General features: G+C 34.2%; 2 protein-coding genes across 2 annotated transcripts in view; one reads left to right on the forward strand and one right to left on the reverse strand.

The window, feature by feature from the left end:
* Positions 1-1,976: 1,976 nt before the first annotated feature.
* Positions 1,977-22,940, forward strand: part of LOC100369197 (uncharacterized) — a 42,219-nt gene continuing 21,255 nt past the window's right edge. The window contains exons 1-4 of the mRNA XM_085502510.1: positions 1,977-2,148; positions 2,317-2,348; positions 3,539-3,566; positions 22,072-22,136. Coding sequence (XP_085358636.1) covers positions 2,339-2,348; positions 3,539-3,566; positions 22,072-22,136 — 103 coding nt within the window. The 5' untranslated portion in view covers positions 1,977-2,148; positions 2,317-2,338. The remainder of the gene's footprint in view (positions 2,149-2,316; positions 2,349-3,538; positions 3,567-22,071; positions 22,137-22,940) is intronic.
* On the reverse strand, positions 16,399-19,257 carry LOC146739532 (uncharacterized). The gene is made up of 3 exons (XM_085502624.1): positions 18,791-19,257; positions 16,552-18,644; positions 16,399-16,449 (listed from the first exon to the last, which is right to left on the reverse strand). The coding sequence occupies exons 2-3, from the start codon at positions 18,640-18,642 to the stop codon at positions 16,399-16,401; spliced, it is 2,142 nt and encodes a 713-aa protein (XP_085358750.1). The 5' UTR covers positions 18,643-18,644; positions 18,791-19,257.

The following is a 22,940-nucleotide window of genomic DNA, read 5'->3' on the forward strand; positions in this document are numbered from 1 at the left end:
AAATGTGCGTACGCATGATTTGAGATTTTGTCAAATTATTTCCAGTACAGATATTTGCTGACCCGCGGTGTCTTGTTGCTGATCGTGGCCCCAATTGAATGTTCAAAGATGGGTTCTCAATTCCGCTGGACGTGGAATTTGTATTCCACATGACTGCAATAAGAACGTGGGGCTATACCAAAACTGATGATGATATATGGCAGCAATAAAAAATAACAGAAAAATTCAGTGCTGTAAAAAAGTAATATATATATAATAAGGAACACAACAATTAGCGAGAATAAAAAAACATTCTATTTTATTTTTTCTGATTCCGGATTTATTTTTTAAACTCTTGTTTTGTATATTGATAGACATACATATATGGGGCCTACATATGGGTTTTACTAAAAATGTTAACAACCATATAAATAGTGAGTCATGTCGTTATTTAAGTTGTGGTATAAGGATATATCAAGAGCTACTATATATGTAAAAATGCTTACCAGAAATCGGATTAGACATCCGTATATGTGAAGATCCTATTATATCGGTGCATATGCTTCACACAAAACTACTCATGGGTCAAGGCCATTCCTTTTTTACCGGGAATGTACTTGCTAAGTGCCAGTTATACATATGTGACACGGATTTAGGGTGATAATTGGTAATTTGCTAAACATGAAATGATTAATGAAATTGGCTCGGATGCAGTTTCCCGTTGGTAATGTATCGATACCCATATGCCACACATGCCAGACTCTCCACTGTGCAAATATATACTAGTGTGGATATTGACATACTATTATCAACATGGCGATTAATATCCATGCTCGATTAATAGTAAAATCAGCAAAAATCCTATTTTGTGTTGTGTATTTAATTTTTAAATATTGTTTCCACATGAAAACGTGATCTAAGGATATGAACCATTGTTGCCACTCCGTGTGACAATATTGCAAACTAGTGGTAAACCAGTATGTACTTTAAGCACGGGGGTGACGCTAATCGTTACAAGAGCAAACACGCGCTGCATAACGAATACCAGCTGAGGTGCAGCGCGCGAATATGTATAGAATGCGCTATAGTAGCCACGCCTGGTAATGAATATTCATGAGCAATTGGCCCCAGCTATTTCACAGGGAGGAAACATTCAACATTTTACTCTGGTCTTGTTCTGCGACATCATGCCCTGGTAACACGGGTAGGTATATTATCAAACAAATATGTAGTCAATGAAGTTGTAGGGTTTTTTTAAGAATGAATAGATTTCACGGAAATGTACAATGTATCAACATGATTTAGGGGTGCATGTGTTGTCATTATTGGCTCTCAAATAATTTGCATCATTTTCAGATATTGATTCAAAGGTCATTTAACATTTCAAAACTGCTAATATTTGACACAAGTGTTAGACTTTTCCTTACCATAATTTCTACTCCACATCACGCATTGACGTTTCATTTTGCGTGGGCGTCTGACAGCATGCCAATTCTGACAATGAGCTGCACAAGGCGTGGAGTAACTATGTGGACATGCAAAATTATTGCTTGAGAGCCCCATTAAATCCGTAATTGCTTTGCATATGTGTGACGTTTTAATTAGCAAGCTGAGGCATATAAACCTAAGAAGATTATATGCATTGGTTATTTTTTTAGGGAGAATGTTGGCTTTATTTTATTTCAATTATTTTACAATATTGCATAACATAAACATGCTGCTGTTTCGTTCCATATTTGAATGTCAGCTAAGCATAATTTGAAGGTAGCAACATAACTTGTGTCGACCTGACGATTTCATTGTGCATTAGGGTTAATATGTGCGTTTTAAATTAGGGTAATACAAAAAGGAGGAGCTGAGTTCAGGATTGTGACCAACAAGCGCGCGACATAATCCGCCGAATTTAGACGCAATTGGGCCCCTTTTGCACACGGAACCTTAGCGCGCTTTGTTTTCTCTTGTTACAAATTGACAGTTGACTGACAAGTGACGTCATCGCGAACACATTCAAATCGCTGTTTTTTCAAACCGGTTAGCTTGAACATCCGGTGGTGTATACGAACTGACATAAGTCGAACCCAGTTCTATACTTTAGACGCAATATACCCAAACGTGTTTACATACGCATGCTGTTGTGGGTATCCCGCTGTTCCAATGCATTTTTAGTTGGTAAGTTTAGAAGTCTGTCGAAACCTGTCAACACATTCGACACCGACGCGGTCTTTTCGTCGGTGTACTGTTGTCGGAGAACTTTAGGTTGGCAGTATGCTTGTGTCGTTGGATAATCATAACTTTGACCTTGCTGACCATCGTCTTTTGATAATGTTTGATTTGCAGGGTTGATGGCTGGCAGTAAATTATGGTAAAAGGTACGTGTCTAGCAATGGTATCTTTTAAATTGTCATATATCGTATCATGTGTGTGATATATATGTCAGAAATGTACATAGGTGATAGTTTTTGTTGTCGTTCGAGAATTTGTTATCACGTATATTGGTCAACCTTAACAGGGCCCCTTTGTAAGTATATATAATGATTCAAACCATTGATAATTTTAGTCAGCACCGGGGTCGCATACAAATGGTAAATGTGAAGTGATGAACGATTTCAACAAAGTCCTTGCACATTTCTGTTTTTAAAATTGAACTTTAGTATTGCGGTTCGTAGTTATAAATCGGTAGTCGTTTGAGACAAAGAGTGGGTTGTCGATGGGGCCCGATATTGGGTATTCTTGCGCAACACCTGCGGCTGAGAGGTTATCATCGCTGTGCAACATGTTTTTTGCTTGTTTTTTGTACAGTATGTTTCACTGTGTTTTGAGACATTTTATGTGTTTTTTTTTTTGAACAGTAGACCAAGTTATATCATTATTAGCTTCGACAGGGAGTCTTTAACTCAAGGATGAGTCTTGTTACCAGGCGACATGAACCGCCTAAACCTTTTTGCAAATGTTAAGTTTATTTTCATTCAAACCAAATGTGTACTTCGTGTCAAATCAATTCATACATTTTGAAATTCTTCACAATTCAAATATTAGAAAGAAAAATTAATGAGTATATTTTAAATATACATTTCAAAGTCTATTGTTACAATGGTCAGCATTTATATAAACAGTTTAGTCATGGAACGTTTGGCCCATGTAACCATTTTAATTTTTTTTTTATAAATGCTAAACAGATCTACTTTTAGTCTACCTGTACGAGCTAAATAGATAGTGGTTGGTTTATTTATGCAATTCCTGGCAGTCTGAGTTATTGCCTTATTTGGTGTATGTGATACTTCGCATTGATTTAAATTATTTGTATTACCTGTCATAATTTATAAAAGGCAGTAGTCATTGCAACAGTGGTGTATTCGATAAGGCTCCCATAACAAAAAATATATATACATGAGGGTCATGAACAGTTTTTGTTAACATAAAATTTGAATAAACATAGCTGTGAGAACCACATTTCAACCAATAAATTAGATTTTTCTTTCATCATGGGATAACAAATTGTAATTGTTGTCAGATTTTTATTTGACTTGCTCTTATATTATGTTTTTACTGTTTTGCACAGGTTCTGAAGGTAGGAGAGCAAGCACAAGGTAAGTTATATGGAATCGACTAAGATGCATTTTATAAAGAAGAATTGAGTGGTTTCTGTGAAAATCTACATGTGAGCCTTGTCACTAGTAATCAAGGACATCGTTTTTGTGTGTGCCCATGCATCGGAGATAAATTAGTTTGATAATTTATGACATGACTGTGATGACGCGCAGATGTCTGACAGGACCAAGGAAAGTGATTATCTTGAATGAGGGTCTTCTGTTTGTGTGCCCCTTCTGATGTCGGTGCTGGAAATAACCAGTTACCCATTTCTGTACTCTTCACGTCCCGAGGAGACATTCTTACTAGCTGATGTATTTATTTTATTTTCTTCTTTATGATAAATGTACATGAGAAATACAAGGGTTAATCTCATTAGGGGCAGGAGTTATTAGTTACCTGTTTGAACACTAATTAGATTCAAATTTGTTTGCTAAAGTGTTTATTTGGCTCATTGTGTTCTAATTTTTCTCGTACTTACTAATAATAAAAATACTGTAATTAACTTTTGCGTGCTGTATCTTGAATCCTATATTGTACAAGGTGGATTGTCACTAGCTACCTTCTGGCCCACATTTATTGCATAACCTCATTTAATAAACATCTGACATGGCCACATAACCTCTTCCAGTCTGAACATTCAATATATCTTATCTATCACAACTTTAGAAACCATTCTGGGTAGTGATTTCAAGTTACCCCTGATTTCACACTCAACTGCTTTTAATCTGTACAAGACAAATTTTAGCTAGTAAGTAAAAATCATTAAAAATTAACCTTGGGGTCATAACTTTTGTGAAATGTTGTCGCAATAAAATCATTAAGTAGTCAACATGGGAACCTTTTCTTGACCGGGAAGCAGAATACGAGATTAATGCAATTTAAATGTAGGGATTTGATGAAATACTGAGCAAAAATCAAAATATCAATCCTAGGAAATTAGGTTTGATTAAGGGATCATTGAAAAATATCCACTCTTTTTAGCTCCGCTGTCGACTTTGTCGAGCGGAGCTTATCATATGAGTGATTGTCCGTCGGCGTCCGTCGTCGTCGGCGTCGTCGTCCGTGTCAATGTTTTACTTTTTCGACTTCTTCTTGAAAACTACAAGCCTGAATGCTTTGATACTTGGTGTATATGTACCTTGGGTAGACCTCTCTTAGGTTTGTTCATTTCATGTTGATATCTTCAATTCTCTAATTTTGGTGAATATTTTTGTCATTTTGGTAGAAAGTGATATTTTCGACTTCTTGTTAAAAACCGCAAGAGCAATTGCTTTGATATTACATATATAGGTACTACATGTGGACCTCTCTCAGATTTGTTCATTTTGTAATGATATCTTTAATTCTCTAATTTTGGTGAATATTTTTGTCATTTTTGGTAAAAAGTGATATTTTCGACTTCTTGTTAAAAATCGCAAGTTCAATTGCTTTGATACTACATATATAGGTACTACATGTGGACCTCTCTCAGATTTGTTCATTTCTTGATGATATCTTCAATTCTCTAATTTTGGTGAATATTTTTGTAATTTTTGGTAAAAAAGTGATATTTTCGACTTCTTGTTAAAAACTGTAAGTCCGATTGCTTTGATATTATATATATAGGTACTACATGTGGACCTCTCTCAGCTTTGTTCATTTTGTAATGATATCTTTAATTCTCTAATTTTGGTGAATATTTTTGTCATTTTTGGTAAAAAGTGATATTTTCGACTTCTTGTTAAAAATCGCAAGTTCAATTGCATTGATATTACATATATAGATACTACATGTAGACCTTTCTCAGATTTGTTCATTTCGTGATGATATCTTCAATTTTCTAATTTTGGTGAGTATTTTTGTCATTTTTGGTAAAAAGTGATATTTTCGACTTCTTGTTAAAAACTGTAAGTCCGATTGCTTTGATATTATATATATAGGTACTACATGTGGACCTTTCTCAGATTTGTTCATTTCCTGATGATATCTTCAATTCTCTAATTTTGGTGAATATTTTTGTCATTTTTGGTAGAAAGTGATATTTTCGACTTCTTGTTAAAAACTGCAAGTCCGATTGCTTTGATACTATACATATTGTTCATTTTCTAATGTCTTCTGTTCTTTAATTGAAATGTGCATCGCTAACAGCGGAGCTATCTCAGCCGACAGGCTGCTTGTTTACCTAATAGGGGCAGTATTCTTCATTATCATGTACCTTGTATTGCCCGGCCTTGTAATGCTATGCGAAGTACGCCCTCACATCAGGGCAATAATTACCCGTATCAGTGCAGCATACTTGACTTTCATCAATCAAAAAAAATGTGTAATTTTAAATCATGTTGTGTGTTTGAAGTCATGCTGTGGTAAAATTGTAATTACACCTAAAGTATATGATAAAACCTTTACGGACTGGATACGGCTTTTGCTACCTTCAATCGTGCGGCTTACGCACCGTACGACCTCGGGCGCAAAAGCCGTATCTAGTCCATAAAAATTATTTATAATTCACTAGGGATTTTTCTGATTTCTTTAAAAAGTAAAATTATCCACAAACCAACATAATTATTTAATTATCTGTGCACTCGCCTTCATCTTGGTCCAATTTGTAATATTTTATGGAATCTCCTATAATCAATGCTTCTGGCATACATTAGTCTTGTTCATCAGTAACCATCAATGATCGGCTTAATAAAACTATTACATCTTGTCGTACACATAGATAAAGAAACAATATTTTTAACATCTATTACACCTTCAAATGAACAAGGGCAAGGTTTTAATAATTCACTATGTTTATGTATAATCGTTATCGATTTTAGTATCTACTGACCCCCACCTCCCTGTATCTCAAAATTGATCTATAACTGTTTGATCTTTACACTTCTGAACTTAACCTAATTGTCTATTATTATTTAGAAATGACAAATGATTTTATTCAGCGTCTTTTTCTCAAATGTTTGTGGGGTGCCTATTTTAAAGACAGCTTTGGACATTCCTGTGATGGAGCTAAATTAATATTGTGTATATCTTCTTTGGTTATATATCATTCTTGTTGCAAAATGGCTGCAGTAGTTTGAAACTGAGGTGAATCTTTTATAAATCTTTACATGTTAGGACATCTGTATTCAAAGATGTTAAGAAATGAAATTTGAACAATTAATCAAACTGGAAGCTAAAACATTTTCAAATTTCATGCATCAAATCTTTGAAAATAGAATGTTTAAATACATATTCCCTGAAAATTCTGACTCTAAAATATTTTATGAAATAATTTAAATTATTACATAAAATATTTGATAGCAATAATACTATAGTAATTATTTAAAAACCCCATGAATGATCATGAGTGCAACTCTGCAGTGCTAATAATTCAAATGAAAAATGATGAAATAAAATGGAGTTTCAAAGCTGCAGTGGTATACAACACATCAGGAGTAAGCATGCATTAGACTAGGTGATGGTTTCATCAAAATGTGAACTGGCCCAACTGCGAAATTATCATGACTGGTCTATTCTGAGGCATATTTATTGCTTTTAATTATCCGCAATATACAGTGACCTTATGGAACCCGGGAGTGGAACACTCAGAAAATAGGGGTGCACTTGTGCGAAGAATTCTGGACATCATGTCATGTGTGCGTTACAGTTGTGTAGAACAGGTTGGATCAAAAGTTGTCTTCTCATTGGTTGGCAGTTTACAATTTATTCTACTCTTTCGCATATTTACTTCTATAGAAGGCGCAGCAGAACAGAAGTGGTGGAAATTTTGCATCATAGCTGAGAGATTATGCAAATTTCATCATAAAGTTATTTCTCATATAAAATAATAAAATTGTCACTAGTTGGTGAATTGTTTGAGTTGTGAACATTGTTACGTGAACGTTGAGTTACAAAAATGAACCAGCCCATGTTATAGAAACTATGCCCACTTTTTACAAAATCACGCAATTAAAATTGCGAGTTACATAATCCACTATACTTTGACAATGATGAAACAGAAATGATTTTATTACAATATTACATGTATAAACATACCCTCAGAATTTACAGTGTAAAGTTATTAGGGTCTTTGAGAAGTCAAGGGATTCATCATTATCTTCGTTGAATGTTTTTGATTGTCCGCAACTCTTGATGCAAATCAATTTTTGCCATGTTTTTTTCTTGTACTATTTGACCTACAATATCGTCCTTTAACCTGATAGGCCAAGTCTGTTATTAACCAATCAGATTGTAGTGTTACACCAAAGCATTCTGGGAATTACCGAAGGCATTCTGGTAACGCAGTGTGGAAGTGAATTACCAATGTCGAAGTATGATCTGTTGGAATTGATTTCTGCAAAAAACTGCATGAATTTTATTAGTAATTAGCATTTTTGTTCACAGCTGTAACATGTCGAAGTGTAGTTTACGAGCGGTTGTTGTGGTCTACTTGTTCACACAATATTCGCAGCGGTCGATATCAATGCTGTATTATATAAATTTGATTTCCAGTATTTGGGAAAATCAAACAATGCTCGAAGTCCATGTTTTATGACTAGACAGTCAAATTTGAAGCACTTTAGAAGGGATGGGTGCTTAGCCAGACGTGAACCAAAAATATAAATTCCCCAAAAGTAGGATGGTGGGTACTTATTCGAGCATGGGCACAGTGTACAGTACAGTACTTTTACCATAGGCATACATTATATTATACCATATATCATATTGTACATGTAGGTTCTATATTGTTAATGATTGGGTACTTTTTGTTGTCCTGAATTATTTTAGGTTAAAAGTCAAACAATTTTTCTTCAACATTATGTTCTATGAAATTGTTCTAAAAATAGAGATTCTTTAAAAATATTAAATCTTGTTTCTCAGAAGATGCTATAAATAATGCTATTTCATTGTGCCCATGGGACAATAGTTCCACGATTTTACATAATACACCAATGAACATTGTTATGTGATTTATAACCAACTTTCTCAAAAATTGAGTAGGCTTTAACCCTGAGCTTATTGTAAAGATATTGGATAGCTGTAAACTAATGTTCTTCACTGCCATACTGTGCTTGAATGAACATTATGAAACTACGGTCATCACATATGCGCACTGGGTTTGTTTAGGTGTGAAAGGTCAAAATATGCATTTCACAACCAAAAATTCAACAGATGAACGTTTGACTTCACAAATTTCACATGTTTTAGTTATTAGCAACTGTAACAAGAACAAGATTTCGAGTGCCTAACAATTCCTAAGAACTCCTAAAAAATATTATCACAGAAAGTGTCTAGGCATGCTCTTTTTTCGATATTATCTTTTCTGTTGGTGTTTGCTGATGTCGGGTGGTCAAAAATTTTGCCAGTTTCAGGCGCCAAGCCCACGCACTGACAGTGCATTGTAACATTGAATAATGCAATCGTCACAAGCAATCATTGATTAAGTCTCATCACCATTACAAATACGAAATTCATGATATTTCATCAGTTCTTCTTCAATCACCGTTATATCTGACAGTTTTTCATTAAAGTTTGCCAAGATCTCCGAAAACAACAACATTCAAACTAGACGCCATTTTCAAAATTGTACATGCGAGGTTCGACTATCGCTTTCGAACATGCTTCGAATATTACCGAAGGCTGAGACCCATTGTACGAAGGTGCTAAAAGCTAACAAGAACAATGTTTGTGAACAAACACTGACAAACGATCATAGGGTAAGGCTAAAACAATAGCGTTGTGGCTCCTTCCGTTAGTTACTTCCATGAATTAAAAGAGCTTCTACTTTGTCTTCTCTTCCATTTAATCTAGCTAGGTTATCAAGGAAATCTTGACAATGCTATATAGTCAGAATATGAGGGGGTTAAATAATTAAACATTAATTTAACATTGTGTTTATTTTTAGCCAGCATTTCCTGAACCATGGAGATAAAAATATTTTTCACCTCCATGCCTGAACACGATGAAGCAAGTGATTAGAAGAGAGCTTTCATGGTACAATGAATAGTATACCACAGTATTGTCATTTAGTTAGCTAACACAGCTGCAATGGAAAGCACAATTTGATTTCAGGTCTTGCTTGTATCTTTTTTTGGAATAGTTTGGGGGTACTAGTATTTAGCCCTCCTATATATGTACACTAGTCTTAATTTGGGCAGCTGATAAACTACTTTCCTTAAAAAGTAGTCTCTTTAAATAAATGCATCATAAAAATCAGGTGCAAGATCGTTTGACCTTTGGCTTGACATATCATCTGTTACACTAAACTAACCTTTGGGCAACTACAAATTTGGCATTGTGCCAAGCCACATATATTTTGCATATAGCCTTGAGTTATATTTCAATTGTTGTCTTTGAAGATCCTTTGTGTGATTGGGGTTGCTTTAAACCTTTCACATCAAAATTATAGCAAAATTAATTGTTCAGCAGGTAAAAAAGGTCAAACTTTTTGTTGGCAATGTTTGTAATGCTGAAAAGACGTTGTTTTGTATGGAATTTGTTTTCACTGATTTTTGACAAGTTGAATGTAAAATATAGGAAAAAAGATATTCACTGGACTTTATTTTCGCTGAATCATTCCTTCAACGAAAATAACGAAAATTAATTCCAAGTGAAAATAAGGTATTTTACAACAGTTTATTAACCTTACTTGTTATTTAAAAAGTAAAGAATTTCATGGCTATATTCATTTTTTGTGTATAAGCCCAAATTGGCAGTCTACTCTCTGCCCTCTTGACCGCCTACACCGATCTCGCTGCAGCACTTCCCACCGCTGAGAGCCTTTTTATAGCATATTTATGTGATCTACATGGTTCAATCATTTTGTGTTTGTGAAATGCCTGCCTATATATTTACGTTTTTGGTTTCTTTTGCCCTAAGTTGATCTTTAGTAAAAAACATTAATAATAAATTACATATTCAACTTAAATTGACTTGTAGCTTTTCAAACTTTGTTCATTGTACGTATTGGGTATAGATGCATGTTGTTCTCCAGATTAGTTTTAAAAGTGGGCGGCTGGTGGCCACATGTGCTATAAATGCAGTTTTAGGACCACATCGCTAATATGCCTTAATCGTTCTAACACATTCTAACTTTATATATATGATTATGCATATGCACTCATTTCATGTAGTCAAATTCAAGATGGTCGGTTGAAAACTATTTTACCTCACTCAACCGAGTTAGTGCCCATGCTTGGCTAAGTTAAGTGCCCAACCCCCACTTTTGGGACATTTCTGTTCTTGGGTTTATGTTCGGCTGAACGCCCATCATAAAACTTGATCTTTGTTCATTGTTTAACTTTTCTAAAAACTGGTAATCGTTTTCATATGATACAGCGTGGATATCGACTGACGTAATGTTGTGAATGCGTAGACCACTGTAACCATGTGTTAACTACGCCTTGACAATGAACTGTGGATCAATGAACAATGAAAAATGGATCGTACTGCGACGATAATTCACTTCCGCATATTATATCAGAAAGTCTTCAGGAATTTCTGAAGAATAGCATCAATACAACACAGCATTCTGATTGTTTAATAAAAAGCTCGGTTATTAAGCATCCTTTTTTGGGGGTGGCCGAGGGGAAGACGTGTAGTGGCGTGAAGCTAGGCGATTAGGTGCCATACGCGAGCGCCGGTTCGAGTCACGCACACAGTACGTGTTTACTATAATTAGACATAGTCTTTACCTTGCCGTTTATTCGGTGTTATTTGCTTACTTGACTATCAGCGATTGGTTTGTGGTGATTTATGAATTTTTGTTTACGTGCACACCATGTTCCACCTACTAAGTCGCATGTTTACCAATGTTCAATTCATAATTAGTAGAAAATCAAACTCAAGTATTTTCATTTTACAACCACTGCACTAATTTTGTATTTTATCCTTTTATCAAATTAACGTTTATTTAAAAAAAACTAACATTTGTGAGCAAATCTGAAAAATGATGTACTAATATTGAATTTAATATTGAAACAATTATTTCCTGCCCATTGTGTGCTGTACAAACATAGTATGCACGTGACATTTATATTGTGTGAAATCACGTCAGGTAATTATCTCTCAGTTAACCCAATGGAACAGCATTTATTCAAGTGTAACTGTAGCTAATATTACTGGTAGTTAAAAAATAATTTAGAACAGTTAACAAATGTATGTCATTTAAAAATTAAGTAGTAATTAATTGACATTTGGAGCTTGCATATTTTGAATGTAAATTTGCAGTGTATCATCAAACCAAAAATACACAATGGTCTGGCTCAAATTGACCCTCAGAATATTTGTGTTGCCATTAACTGCATCAAAATAGAGGGCAGGTTATCCAATTAACACTGCAGCGTTTTTTAGTGAAATGCCATGGGCCATGCAGATATATAAACCAGTGTGTATTCAGTCAGTATCTATATTCATAGAATTAGTCATTCCAACAGATTATTTACAAATTTATGACTGACATACATGCTCAGTTTTTATTCAGTTACATGTATAATAATTTATTATTACAAGGTCAAAATCCAACAGCACCTTTTCATTTAACAAATTAATGGTCAACTACTTTCAGGTCTGAATCATAATTGATTTTTTTTTTCTATTTGTACATTGGTGACCAAATATTGATATTATTTTGTTACAAATTTAGAGAGACAGATTTCGCTAGACTGGCTAATGTTTGATCTGAAATTAACTCTATTCTACTTGGTCTACTTATCTGACAACCAATCGAACCATACTAAAGTGAAGAAATTTGAGTTATTGTGTTTGCTTTGCTGAACTGGTGCGTGGTACGTTGGGGAAAATGTCACGGATGTGCCACTTCAAATTATAAAAGATATTCTGCTGAATTCTTTCCCTAAACACATAAAATAATTATCTCCACACTGCTGCTACACAAAAGACAAGTTACAAAAAAGGCATTAGTAAACCAAATTTATGGTTGAATGGCTTCGCTGGGTCATTAAACTGATGTGATCTGATTGGCTACCATATTATCATTCATCTAATTTGCATATGGAGCTGGTTCTAACTGGTATCATATGATATAATTGATAACCATGAGGGATTGTGGTATACTTTTGTAATGTCATATTCAGCAATTGCAGTGGCATCACTAAAATATATCAGCCATGGAAACACCACCACCCCCACCACATTCCTTGGAATAGGCCAAGGTCACCCACTAGGTGCGTAGTACTATTTCATTTTCAACCATATGTAGGGCCATTTTTTGTAATATATTATTTCTTTATTTATATGATTTGATAGGCAAATATACTGAAGTAATTTTTTTCAAGATCCAATTTAAAAAAATAAAAAAATGATTTGTGGCTAGCAATTTTTATGTAGTCCTCTTTGATATTTTATTGACTTGTCATCTGCCAGCGGAAATTGAAAAGCTCCAAATTATGAGCCACATGCTATGTTTTATCATTCAAAACTGCAGCATGATTTTTAGTACTAGGTGCTGCTGGCATTGCTATTTACATGCAAATATTGAATGAGGCCCACACTGGGTTTTCTCTTGCCTTGTTTGTGTGTGTGTGTGTGTGTGTGTGTGTGTGTGTGTATGAGGCTCCTAGACAGAGAGAATACAACTCAGTGAGGTCCACATCGGGTAGTTCTTGTCTATCATGTGAGGCTTGCAAGGGTTTGAATTTAAATTAATATTGAGATTTACAAGCTAATTATGATATAAAAAACAACAAATGAATCATAATACAAATATTAAATAATCTTGAAAACTGCATTTGTGTGTGGTTTTCATGGGAGATTTGCCAGACGTACAAATTAATATAATACTACATTGAGCTTCTCTAATACTCACTTTAGAACTCAGTAACATTGCATGCATAATTTGCTGAGAACAAAGATTGGGAGAGCTGTGTGAGTATTACTGTCGCCCTGTAAATTACATTCATACATGGTAGTCATGGTAATTCATGCTTTTGGCATATGAGCTCTGTTATGTTTATATGGTGGATATAATCTACGTAGTCTGTTATATTGTTATTCTGTGGCTCATGCAGTTTGGTAATTCAATGTGCTTTTATTTGTACTGATCAGACTGATTTTCAAATCATTCATTCCTGATTTTATAGCACGTGTCTACAGAGAGAATGAATTGTTGATGTATTGTCTGCATGGCCCATGCATTAATCTTCTCTCTTTCAACCTTTGCTCTTGTTGAATGTGTCTCGGTACCCTTCATGAGTTATGCTAAGTCAGTCAAAGGCATTAATATGCAAATATTTGCCTGCCTTGTTTGGTATTAATTATTGACTCTACTACTATATGAAGCGAAGTTGCTGAACCAACCAGTTACCCTAGTGCTTCTTCATGTTCATTATGCCAGGATAATTTGATCAGCATGTGTTTGGTCTAGCTCACGAAAGCTGATCTAGTTTTCTCACATTACACAAGTACTGCAGTATAAATATCTTGTATAAATATTTGTAACTAGATTCTGTGGTAGTTAATTACCAGGTATGTATGCAGGTTTTAAAGGCTCATGTTTTTTACCATGCACACAGCATCGTTTATGTTGTGGCTTCTCTGTTTTGTTTTATGCCATTGAAATTTAAACTCTATTGAATATGGGGAAACACACATGGCCCTTCAGAACAGTGCTGTTCTTTTATCAGCCTTGATGGCATTGCCAAAAGTGGGTGATTTTGTGTGTCACTGTACATGTATAACTCAGCACACATTGACCTATCAGATAAAATACACAATGCAATTTACAATCTGATAAGATTGTCAACTCGGAGCTTCATAAATACATGTTGTATCTAAAGCTATTGCTGACCATTTTGGTTGAAACTTTAATCGTCACAGAAGAGATGTGTATTAAGGTACATGTGCATCTTGTTTTTCTATGATCCGAAATTGTTATGAGTGTGTGCATGTGTGTTCTGAGGTTTCTAGATCAGCACATGCCTTCACATCTTCATACCTATGACAGTTATCATTGTGTCCTTGTCAGTCCATCATTGCCTACCCGGATGTTCAAAATCAGTTATTTGTTTTAATGGCAAAAACAATTTCAAAACAAATTCCAAAGTTCCTGTCTATGGTCATTTATTGCATTTCACAATAAGGTTTCTTATTAGCCCTCATTTGCATACAAGTAAGTATCCCTTGATGACATCACAAGGGGAACATTGCTGCTCAGCTTATAGTCATGGTCTGTGATATGATTCTGGAGAACACTTCAGAAAATGTTGCTGCATTATTAGTACAGTAAAAACGTGGTCCAAATACTGGAAGTGGACCAAGTTCTTGAGTATTTGAATCATGCCTTTCAGTAGGATATTTCATGTATGCTCTGAAGATGGAAGAAAGCCTGTCACATAATTAAATGTTTGAGGTGTGTTGTATAGTACGAAATTGTTTAGTTACGATCACTCAATGACTGCAGGTACTAAGACACTGGGAGCTTAAATCAATTTGCTAATGACATAATGACAACTATATACAGTTATGTGGTAGGAATAATAATTATTAAATTTGCTTGAGGCAATTCTTAGATCATTACTTTCATTGTTACCATATATGGACACATTCAGTGACCAAATACACGAGTAATTGGGTGTAAACCTTGTTCTTAAATTGGTTTTTCGTACTGCATGATTTTTTATGTAACAATTTAAATAGATTTAAGGATGTATGCTACAAAATAAAAAACCCATGGAAAATCGTTTAAAATACTACAGGTGTACAGGACATGTTACTCTAAACTCATAGAAAAGAAAAAAACATGGGGTTAATGTACTAATTTTTAAGATACACAACTCACAATTATGCTGAGTCAGCATTTTTAAGTAGCTTTAATAAATAACTTAAGTTGTCATTTATACTCGGTCTTAATCCACATTTTTACTGAAATTGGTTTTATCCTATCAGCACATAATATGAGTTCATATTTAAATTCAATTCTAATGAATTTAAGAAATTACCTATTTAAAGAAAACAATAGTTTCCTTCATTTGGTTTTGTATTTTAGATAAAAAAATTCATAGAAACTGTCCTACAAAAAATTTCATCCATGGAAATCTCTTGAAATTGTGTATATGTCGAGTGCTTATGAAGTTATTCCATATTATACATTGAAAATGGTATGCTAATGCACTACTTTTTGAGAAAAAATTAGTTTAATTGTCAGTTTCAATAATCTTGGTGGCCATGTTGGATCATTTGTGTGACCTGTGCCATTGCCCTTGTCAATATACATACCGGAGTACATCAAATATGGTCATGTACATCCAACATCAGTAGATTATATTGTTTTATATATGAAGTACAGTTTATATATATTGGCTGGGTGCTTGGGAGAATATTCTTACCTTTCATTGGAAATATAGAAATTCAAAGTCAAGCCACTATTTAATGCACTGAAGTATTATTTTCTTCTGAGGGATACTGATGAAAGCATTGTATTCTCAGTTAGGGCACAGGTGTGTATGGTGGTGGGGAGGGGTGTGGTGTGCTGTAACATACATACAAACCAGAGTATGACTAGTGTTACCATACATGAAGTGACAAAAAGATCAGTATTGTTTAGTTGTAAGTAATATTTATTTTGTGTTCTGTTTTTTTTAAATATTCATATATCGATAAATAAATAAAAGTGGTCCATAAATACTAATATAATTAAATATTTCACATATTTTAAAATCATATAACACTTGCTTTATCATTTTATTAATATACAATTGTATGTATTTAATTTTTTTTAAATCTGGATATAAATACATATATTTAGATACAATAACCTTCAATGGACAAAAAAAGTGTTTTCTTTTCTGAAAATATGCCAACATTGCATGAATAATCCCATTTTCACCCTATGAGACATTTACATACCAAATATCAGTCTAGTGTTCTCAAAGAAGTCATGTAACGAATGGATGGATTAGTGAACTAAAAAAATATCACAAGAGTCATTAATCATTGTTTTAAATATAGTTACTTCTTTTCAAAAAACTGCGATAGTGACAAGAATGTTTTTTTATGTTTGGTTACCCGTGGATGACCAAAATAATCTTCACTAAGCAACTTCACCAATCCATCTATCCCTCCTCTGCTATAAGCCAAGTTCAAGTGACAAAAAGCCAGACCAGAAGCAGCTATTTTCTCAGCCATACACTTTGTAATTACCTTCTTACTTATTAGTTGACTAAGAGAAGACAGATTTTTCTTTTTACACAATAGAAATTCAAGAGCTTCTATAATAAAATCAACAGAGAAGCTATGTTTACTAATATGGCTGATGTCAACATTACATTTACCAATCAATTGTTGAAGCATATGTACATCATGTTTTGCATTGTGAGCACTGTATTCAGTGTGTAAATAATCATTAACCAGGTTTTCTTCAGAGTAAGATGATCGAGGTGGTAAAATTTCACGAAATACAGAGAGCGTATCAGAAAAGCAGCAATGTTTTTGTTTCAGTTTGTCTAAAAGACCATATCTTTGCACTGAACTAACCAGAATCCTAGCATCAAAATTCTTACAGTTATGTGCAACTAACACAGAATTTAATGGAATCCATTCTATAAAACTCTCAAGAGCATCTTTCTGTGATAATGTTGGTACTAAATTAAAGTTATGAAACAGTTTACCACATGTATATGTCAACCCAGTTACATTGGATGCTGCTGGATGTATTGGCTGACAGGGGTCAACATACTCATCAAATATTTTACCATCATAAGATGCAGCAATCTGACAAATTGAGGAATCAATACCAAATGATGCTGTTTCAAGATCAAATACAACAACAGGAGAATCTTGAAGTATTTTTACTGGAAAACTTACAGGAGCATTAACTGGTTCAGGAATACATGTAATATCAATGTCATTTCTAATTGCAATGTTTGTGTTGTATGTGTCACCTTCTCTTAACTCAGTAGCATTACATTTTTTGTTTCGCTCCTCTTTTAATTGTATACGTCTAAGTTTGTATTTTTTGTTTTTTCTCTGCATCTTTCTTTTTCTTGCTTTATTGTCTAGTTTTATTCCCCTCACCTGTGAAACAATTCCAGGAGATAGTCCATTTTCTTTGTTAACACTACAAACATATGTGTATCCACTATTTTTCTGTGAAACTGCTGCTGCAATGCGGATATTTAAACTTTCTGATTTACTGTAATGTCTGTTTTTTGGTGCTTTAGAAGCAACAGTGTTATGAAAGCTTTCATTGGCTTGTGTTGAACTCATAAGAGAAAGTTTATTTGCACATGCAGCATAAATTTCAAAAATAGATTTTAAATCTTTACGCAATTCTACCCCAGAAAGATCTTTACCATATGGAAGACGTTTGTGGCAGTAAGTATCTGGCTGACGTTGGTAACCACACCATTTACGATCACATGATTCATGAGATCCAAATGCATGGGGAACAATGGCAAGCAAGTTTTTATTGATTAAAGCTGGCCTACCTTTGTTCTGAGTAACAGCATAGGAAAAACATGTTTGAAAATACTTGATAACACGTGGTGTTAATATTTTGTGAGTTTTTGAAAGTTCATATAGTTTATTTCCTAGACCTTTTTTGGTGTGGTTCATATCTGGTCTCTTTTCAATATCTTGGTTAATTTCTGTTCTTAGTTTATGAATGGTTGTTGTATCATCATCCATAGTTAAAGATACTGTTTTAGCACTAGTTTTGTTAATAGTTTTTACCACTTCAACAGCAATATCTCCTTCCATAGCTTTGGAACTCCCTGTCCAGTTTTTACGACAGTCATGTTTTCTTGTGTTCATATCCCCATTTTCACAAATTTTGCATCCCTTTGAACGCACAGCATATCCCATAATTTTACCAGTTGCTTCCCCTATAGCAGCACCATGATCTGACAGACTGTTATATTCTTTGCCAGAGCCACGGCGCTGCCATGCACCATCAAAGGAAATATCAACTTGATTTTCATGTGAACTAAGTTTTTGTTCTTCAGTAAGAGCTTTAACACACAGTCGTTTTGCAACATTCTCAATACCAACACCTGCTTCTCTTTCTCTTTTCTTTAATGTCTTGTGGTGTATACCCGGTATATTCAGTGAGGCAAGGAAGTTATTCACATGAGTCTCTCCCATTCCACTGTGTACCATTCCTATGTTATGAAATAAGAAACAACTTAGATTAACATTTTATAAGATTAGTTTTTGCTGCCCTACATTACTAAAAGTATGATCACCAATATATGACCATAAGAGGTTAATAATTGAGATGAATCCTTAGTTTGCCTGTAAATCTTACCGGTGGCTAATTTGGTATTTACATCAAATATAGGTAATCCTTGGTTTGATTTGGCATTCCTATGTGTCGAACCTGTATACACATGGTTTACAGCACCACATCTCTGGCAAGGTATATACAGTACACTACCAAGACCATATTGTCTCTCCTCCTGGCAATCCACCAGAACAAGGTGTTCACAACACACAGCACAGGCTTTTAATCCCTCAGCTAGAACAGACAGCTGTACTATTCTGCGTCCAACATTCCAATTTATAGCACTTTCTGAAGTAACTTCTGTAAAGATAAATCAGATTATCATTACAGTCATCATGTAAATAAATTTCATGCAATTTGCACTACTATACTGGCTAACAGATATTGACAACAGTAAGATGTTAACATACTATCTGTGCTATTCGTAAGAAATGTATGAATATTTACAGAAATAAAAAGAAACCATTATTCCAAAATCATCATTTCCAAAGGAGCCATAAGCAAAACAGAAACTCTCTCACATTCAGATAATGTGAAAAATAACAATAATTTTTAGGTCATGGCTTATTTTCAGAAAAAAACATTTATTGGGAGAAAATGTCCAAAAATATATATTGCGATGTATTTAGAACAAAAATATTTGACACAATAACAAATAGAAAAAATAAAATTCAAGTATCTACTATAATATGCAAGTATTTTAATTTTAATTTCCTTAACACAGCCGCAAGTTCATCATGTTACATGTTAATGTTTTTCTGAAGAGTAAACAGATGAAATTTCAATGCTCTAAATTTATAACACTAGGAAAATAAATATGGATTTCAAAACAGCAAAATATAGAAAATATTTGAACATGCTGTTTATTCATTGTTAAAATTGTATCCCCTTGGTTATATGGAAGTGTGAGGACAATCATGCCCTCAAATTGGGGGTTTTGTGCGTATAGTTAAAATTACCAGTTCGCGTTGAAGGCACCTCGTCATAATTAATGAAAGCTGCAGACGACGCGACAGACAAACTTCGTTGTCAAATATTTTTTTATCACAATTTCTGTATTTAGTGAAACAGGAATTAGGAAAAAATAAACACTGTTTCCCCCAAAATAAGCATAATCCGATGTTCATAAAAACAAATAAAATGTGAAAATATATTGATTCGAGTTGTGGATAACAGTTGCAGACGACTCAACCAAAGTTTACGTCGTATACTGACACCGTACGTACGTACCTGAATTTGATTCTAAAACTACTTCAGCAACTTTCTTATGTTGGCGGTTCGCCTGGATAACTGCCAATCTTCTTCTCTTCTCTTTTTCGGTCAAAAATCCTTTAAATTTGCGTGCATTCGGCGATCGCGAAGCGTACTTGTTTGTTGTGGCAGCCATCTTGAAAGTCTGCTTCAAATGCGCAGAACGTATGCGCAGTGCATTTCCGCGCATACAACCTTAAGATTATGATAGCTAATTGGAGTAGTTTGTTTATTAGTTTTCAATAGCAATCAATCAATCAAACCAAATCATTCAAACTGGAAGAACTTGGCAGGTGCTGAGTGTTTTCCGGGTCCGAAGTTGATCAAAAGGGACAAATCATTGGCGTGTACTACTTGAGTGTTCGAACTAGGTTATTGGTATGATGAAAGTGCTAATATGAATAATATTTAGAATTTCTCACTAAATATGTGGAACCTGTGGCCCAGGGATCTTTACAGTAATGCTTTTGGAACATGTCGATCTGACAGTCCTGTACCTTTTCACTCAGTCACTTAGACTTGTATGGTGACCAGTTTCTCTGCCTTGCAGGGAACATAGTGGTGTCCATTTTGTTGAACATTGTCTCCATTAAAGTTCAGCTTTTATCAAAGTGTAATGGCTGCAACATTCATATTATGCTTTATTTCCGTGATTACTGGTAGTAGGATTTTAAAATGATTGAGTTATTGACTGGGACCGTGTAACTTGTTCGTTAGTCACTCAGTTACACCAGTGCCAGTTGCGCTCATGAAATCAAAAGATATGGATCTTGTATATAATCTTGCGTTCACACTAGTGTTTTTTTTTTTTTTTTTTTTTTCATGGGTCACAAATATAGCTTCAACTTATTTCTGTTTTTTTTGGTACATTGTTATCGCCCATGTTAATAGCATTAATAATATTCCAACTTTCTGAACTTTGAACGTGCATTGTGAGCATGTACTGTGTAATAAGTTAAAAGTGACTACAGTGACCAGACCATTGTATCGAATTCCCTGATTAACTTAACAAACCTTGAATGGTTGCCACATGTTGACTTGTTCATCTTTTATTCCAGCATAAGTTTTGGGTGAAAGTTTAAGCCAGTGCTGATTTTCCCCCTTTCAACTTTGAACGTTTTCATGCACATTTACACTGGTACATGTATATCATGTGTTCTATTCTGGTTTTCTTTTAAGCTGACTTTAGTTATCTTGGTTTAAAGGGACACAAAAATCGGATATGAACTCGCTATGTTAAATCAGTAATCTTAATTTAGTAGAGCCATAACTAGTGTGCAAAGAAATGTACTTGTAACTGACAAAGGTCATGGTACATTGTACAGATTTATTATCTTTCATAGCCTGATCAGGTATATAAAGTAAACATGTGATGCACAGTGCAAAGGCTGTGATAGCAAGTGTGTACTGAAACATATTTCTTGTTTGTCCATAAATTTAGTGTTGAATTTATTGTGTGTCTTACTTGCTTGCTTGCTAGAACATTCTGATATAATACATGTGTGTAGGGGAATACTGCAATTCACTTGGAATTGTTATTGTTGGAATATTATTCTATGGACTATAGAGCTACAGTTAATAAGCCAATTCATGAGTTCAGCCTTCAGTTTTCTTGACTTTTGCCATGGCTATGTTCCAATATATGCTTCATAAATTGTATTCTAAATAGCACTTGTCAAATATCTGATAATCGGATCAGCTGCACGTTGTATCACAAGATGGTTGTTCTTCAGATGTATCTGCTCTATGGCTTCTCTCCATGATTGTGAAGGATGCAGGGTAGTGGCTTGTTTGCTACATTATATCATTGTATGCATAGTTTATTTAGAATGTCTAGATTCATCTGTGCATAGTAAATAGCACTTGTCTCATTCTGAATATTTGTTTATGGGTACCTTATATTTAATGCAGCATTTCACTGTACGTTGTATGTTTGCTTTGGAATAGTACTTCAAAATATTTTGGAGGTCCAGTTCTGTGTTGATTAATTCATATGCAAAATTCACTTTTTGATTTAACTTTATCTAAATTCAATATTTTTGTATTTTTTACAGGAGAAGCGTAGACAGTCTACGTACATTGTCTAAAAAATCACGTCCCACTAAATTGACACCTAAAGGTAAGCTATTTAATCTGCATTTGTTGTCAGAAAAACTGTCTATTTTCAGGAGAAAACATCCAAGCATTTTCATTGCCTGGCAACCATTACTGGTGAAAACAAAAGCCGAAAAATCTTTAAAAAATAATTTAGGCTAGTTGTTGAGACTCCCCTGCACAGTATAACAAGACCACCCTTGCATGTGCATATATCAATTTGGTTGTTCAGGGTTACCTTAAAGCTGAGTTTGTGCTGTTTTTACCGGTGTTACACAGCAGCTCGCACAGAACCCTTAGAAATACATGGCACATTGGTGCATGTCCGACAACAAAAGACGTTCTATGACATACTGTAATAAGAAATGCAGGCTTGTAAAACCCACTTGACAGTCTCGTCTACATGACCAGCTAATGATCAATACAGTATGTGTAATTTTAAAATGTTATAACTTGTAAATAAATCATGTTATTGATCCACTGCATTATGCCAATTAAGGTGGTTGGCTATCATTAAAACTTATTGTCAGATTTTTATGACTTTTACCATTTTAGCTTGATTATATGCGGTTGCTCAATGCATGTGCATTTATTTCATTTTCATGGTTTCTTTTGAAAAAAGTAATCACTGAATTTGAATTTAAAATTGATATTGACAATTGAATTCCATGACTGCAAAATAAATATTCATTTGTTTGTATTTATAAAAGGATTCTAATAAGGTAAAATGGAATGAAAAAAATGCTTTATCACCATAAAAACAAAAAAATATTTCTTTTTTGGTTTGAATAAAAAAAATCAAATGAGCAGCAGTTTTATTTTTAGTTAA

This window comes from Saccoglossus kowalevskii, chromosome 8 (assembly GCF_978046115.1).
Source record: "Saccoglossus kowalevskii chromosome 8, keSacKowa6.1, whole genome shotgun sequence".
NCBI lineage: Eukaryota > Metazoa > Hemichordata > Enteropneusta > Harrimaniidae > Saccoglossus > Saccoglossus kowalevskii.

Bases quoted from the DNA above. Each gene is read 5' to 3' on its own strand.
- LOC146739532 (XM_085502624.1), bottom strand. From the start codon at position 18,642: ATGGTACACAGTGGAATGGGAGAGACTCATGTGAATAACTTCCTTGCC. The intron at 16,450-16,551 runs GTAACCAAACAT...ATATTTTTTTAG, and splicing joins ATTATTTTGGTCATCCACGG to TTCACTAATCCATCCATTCG.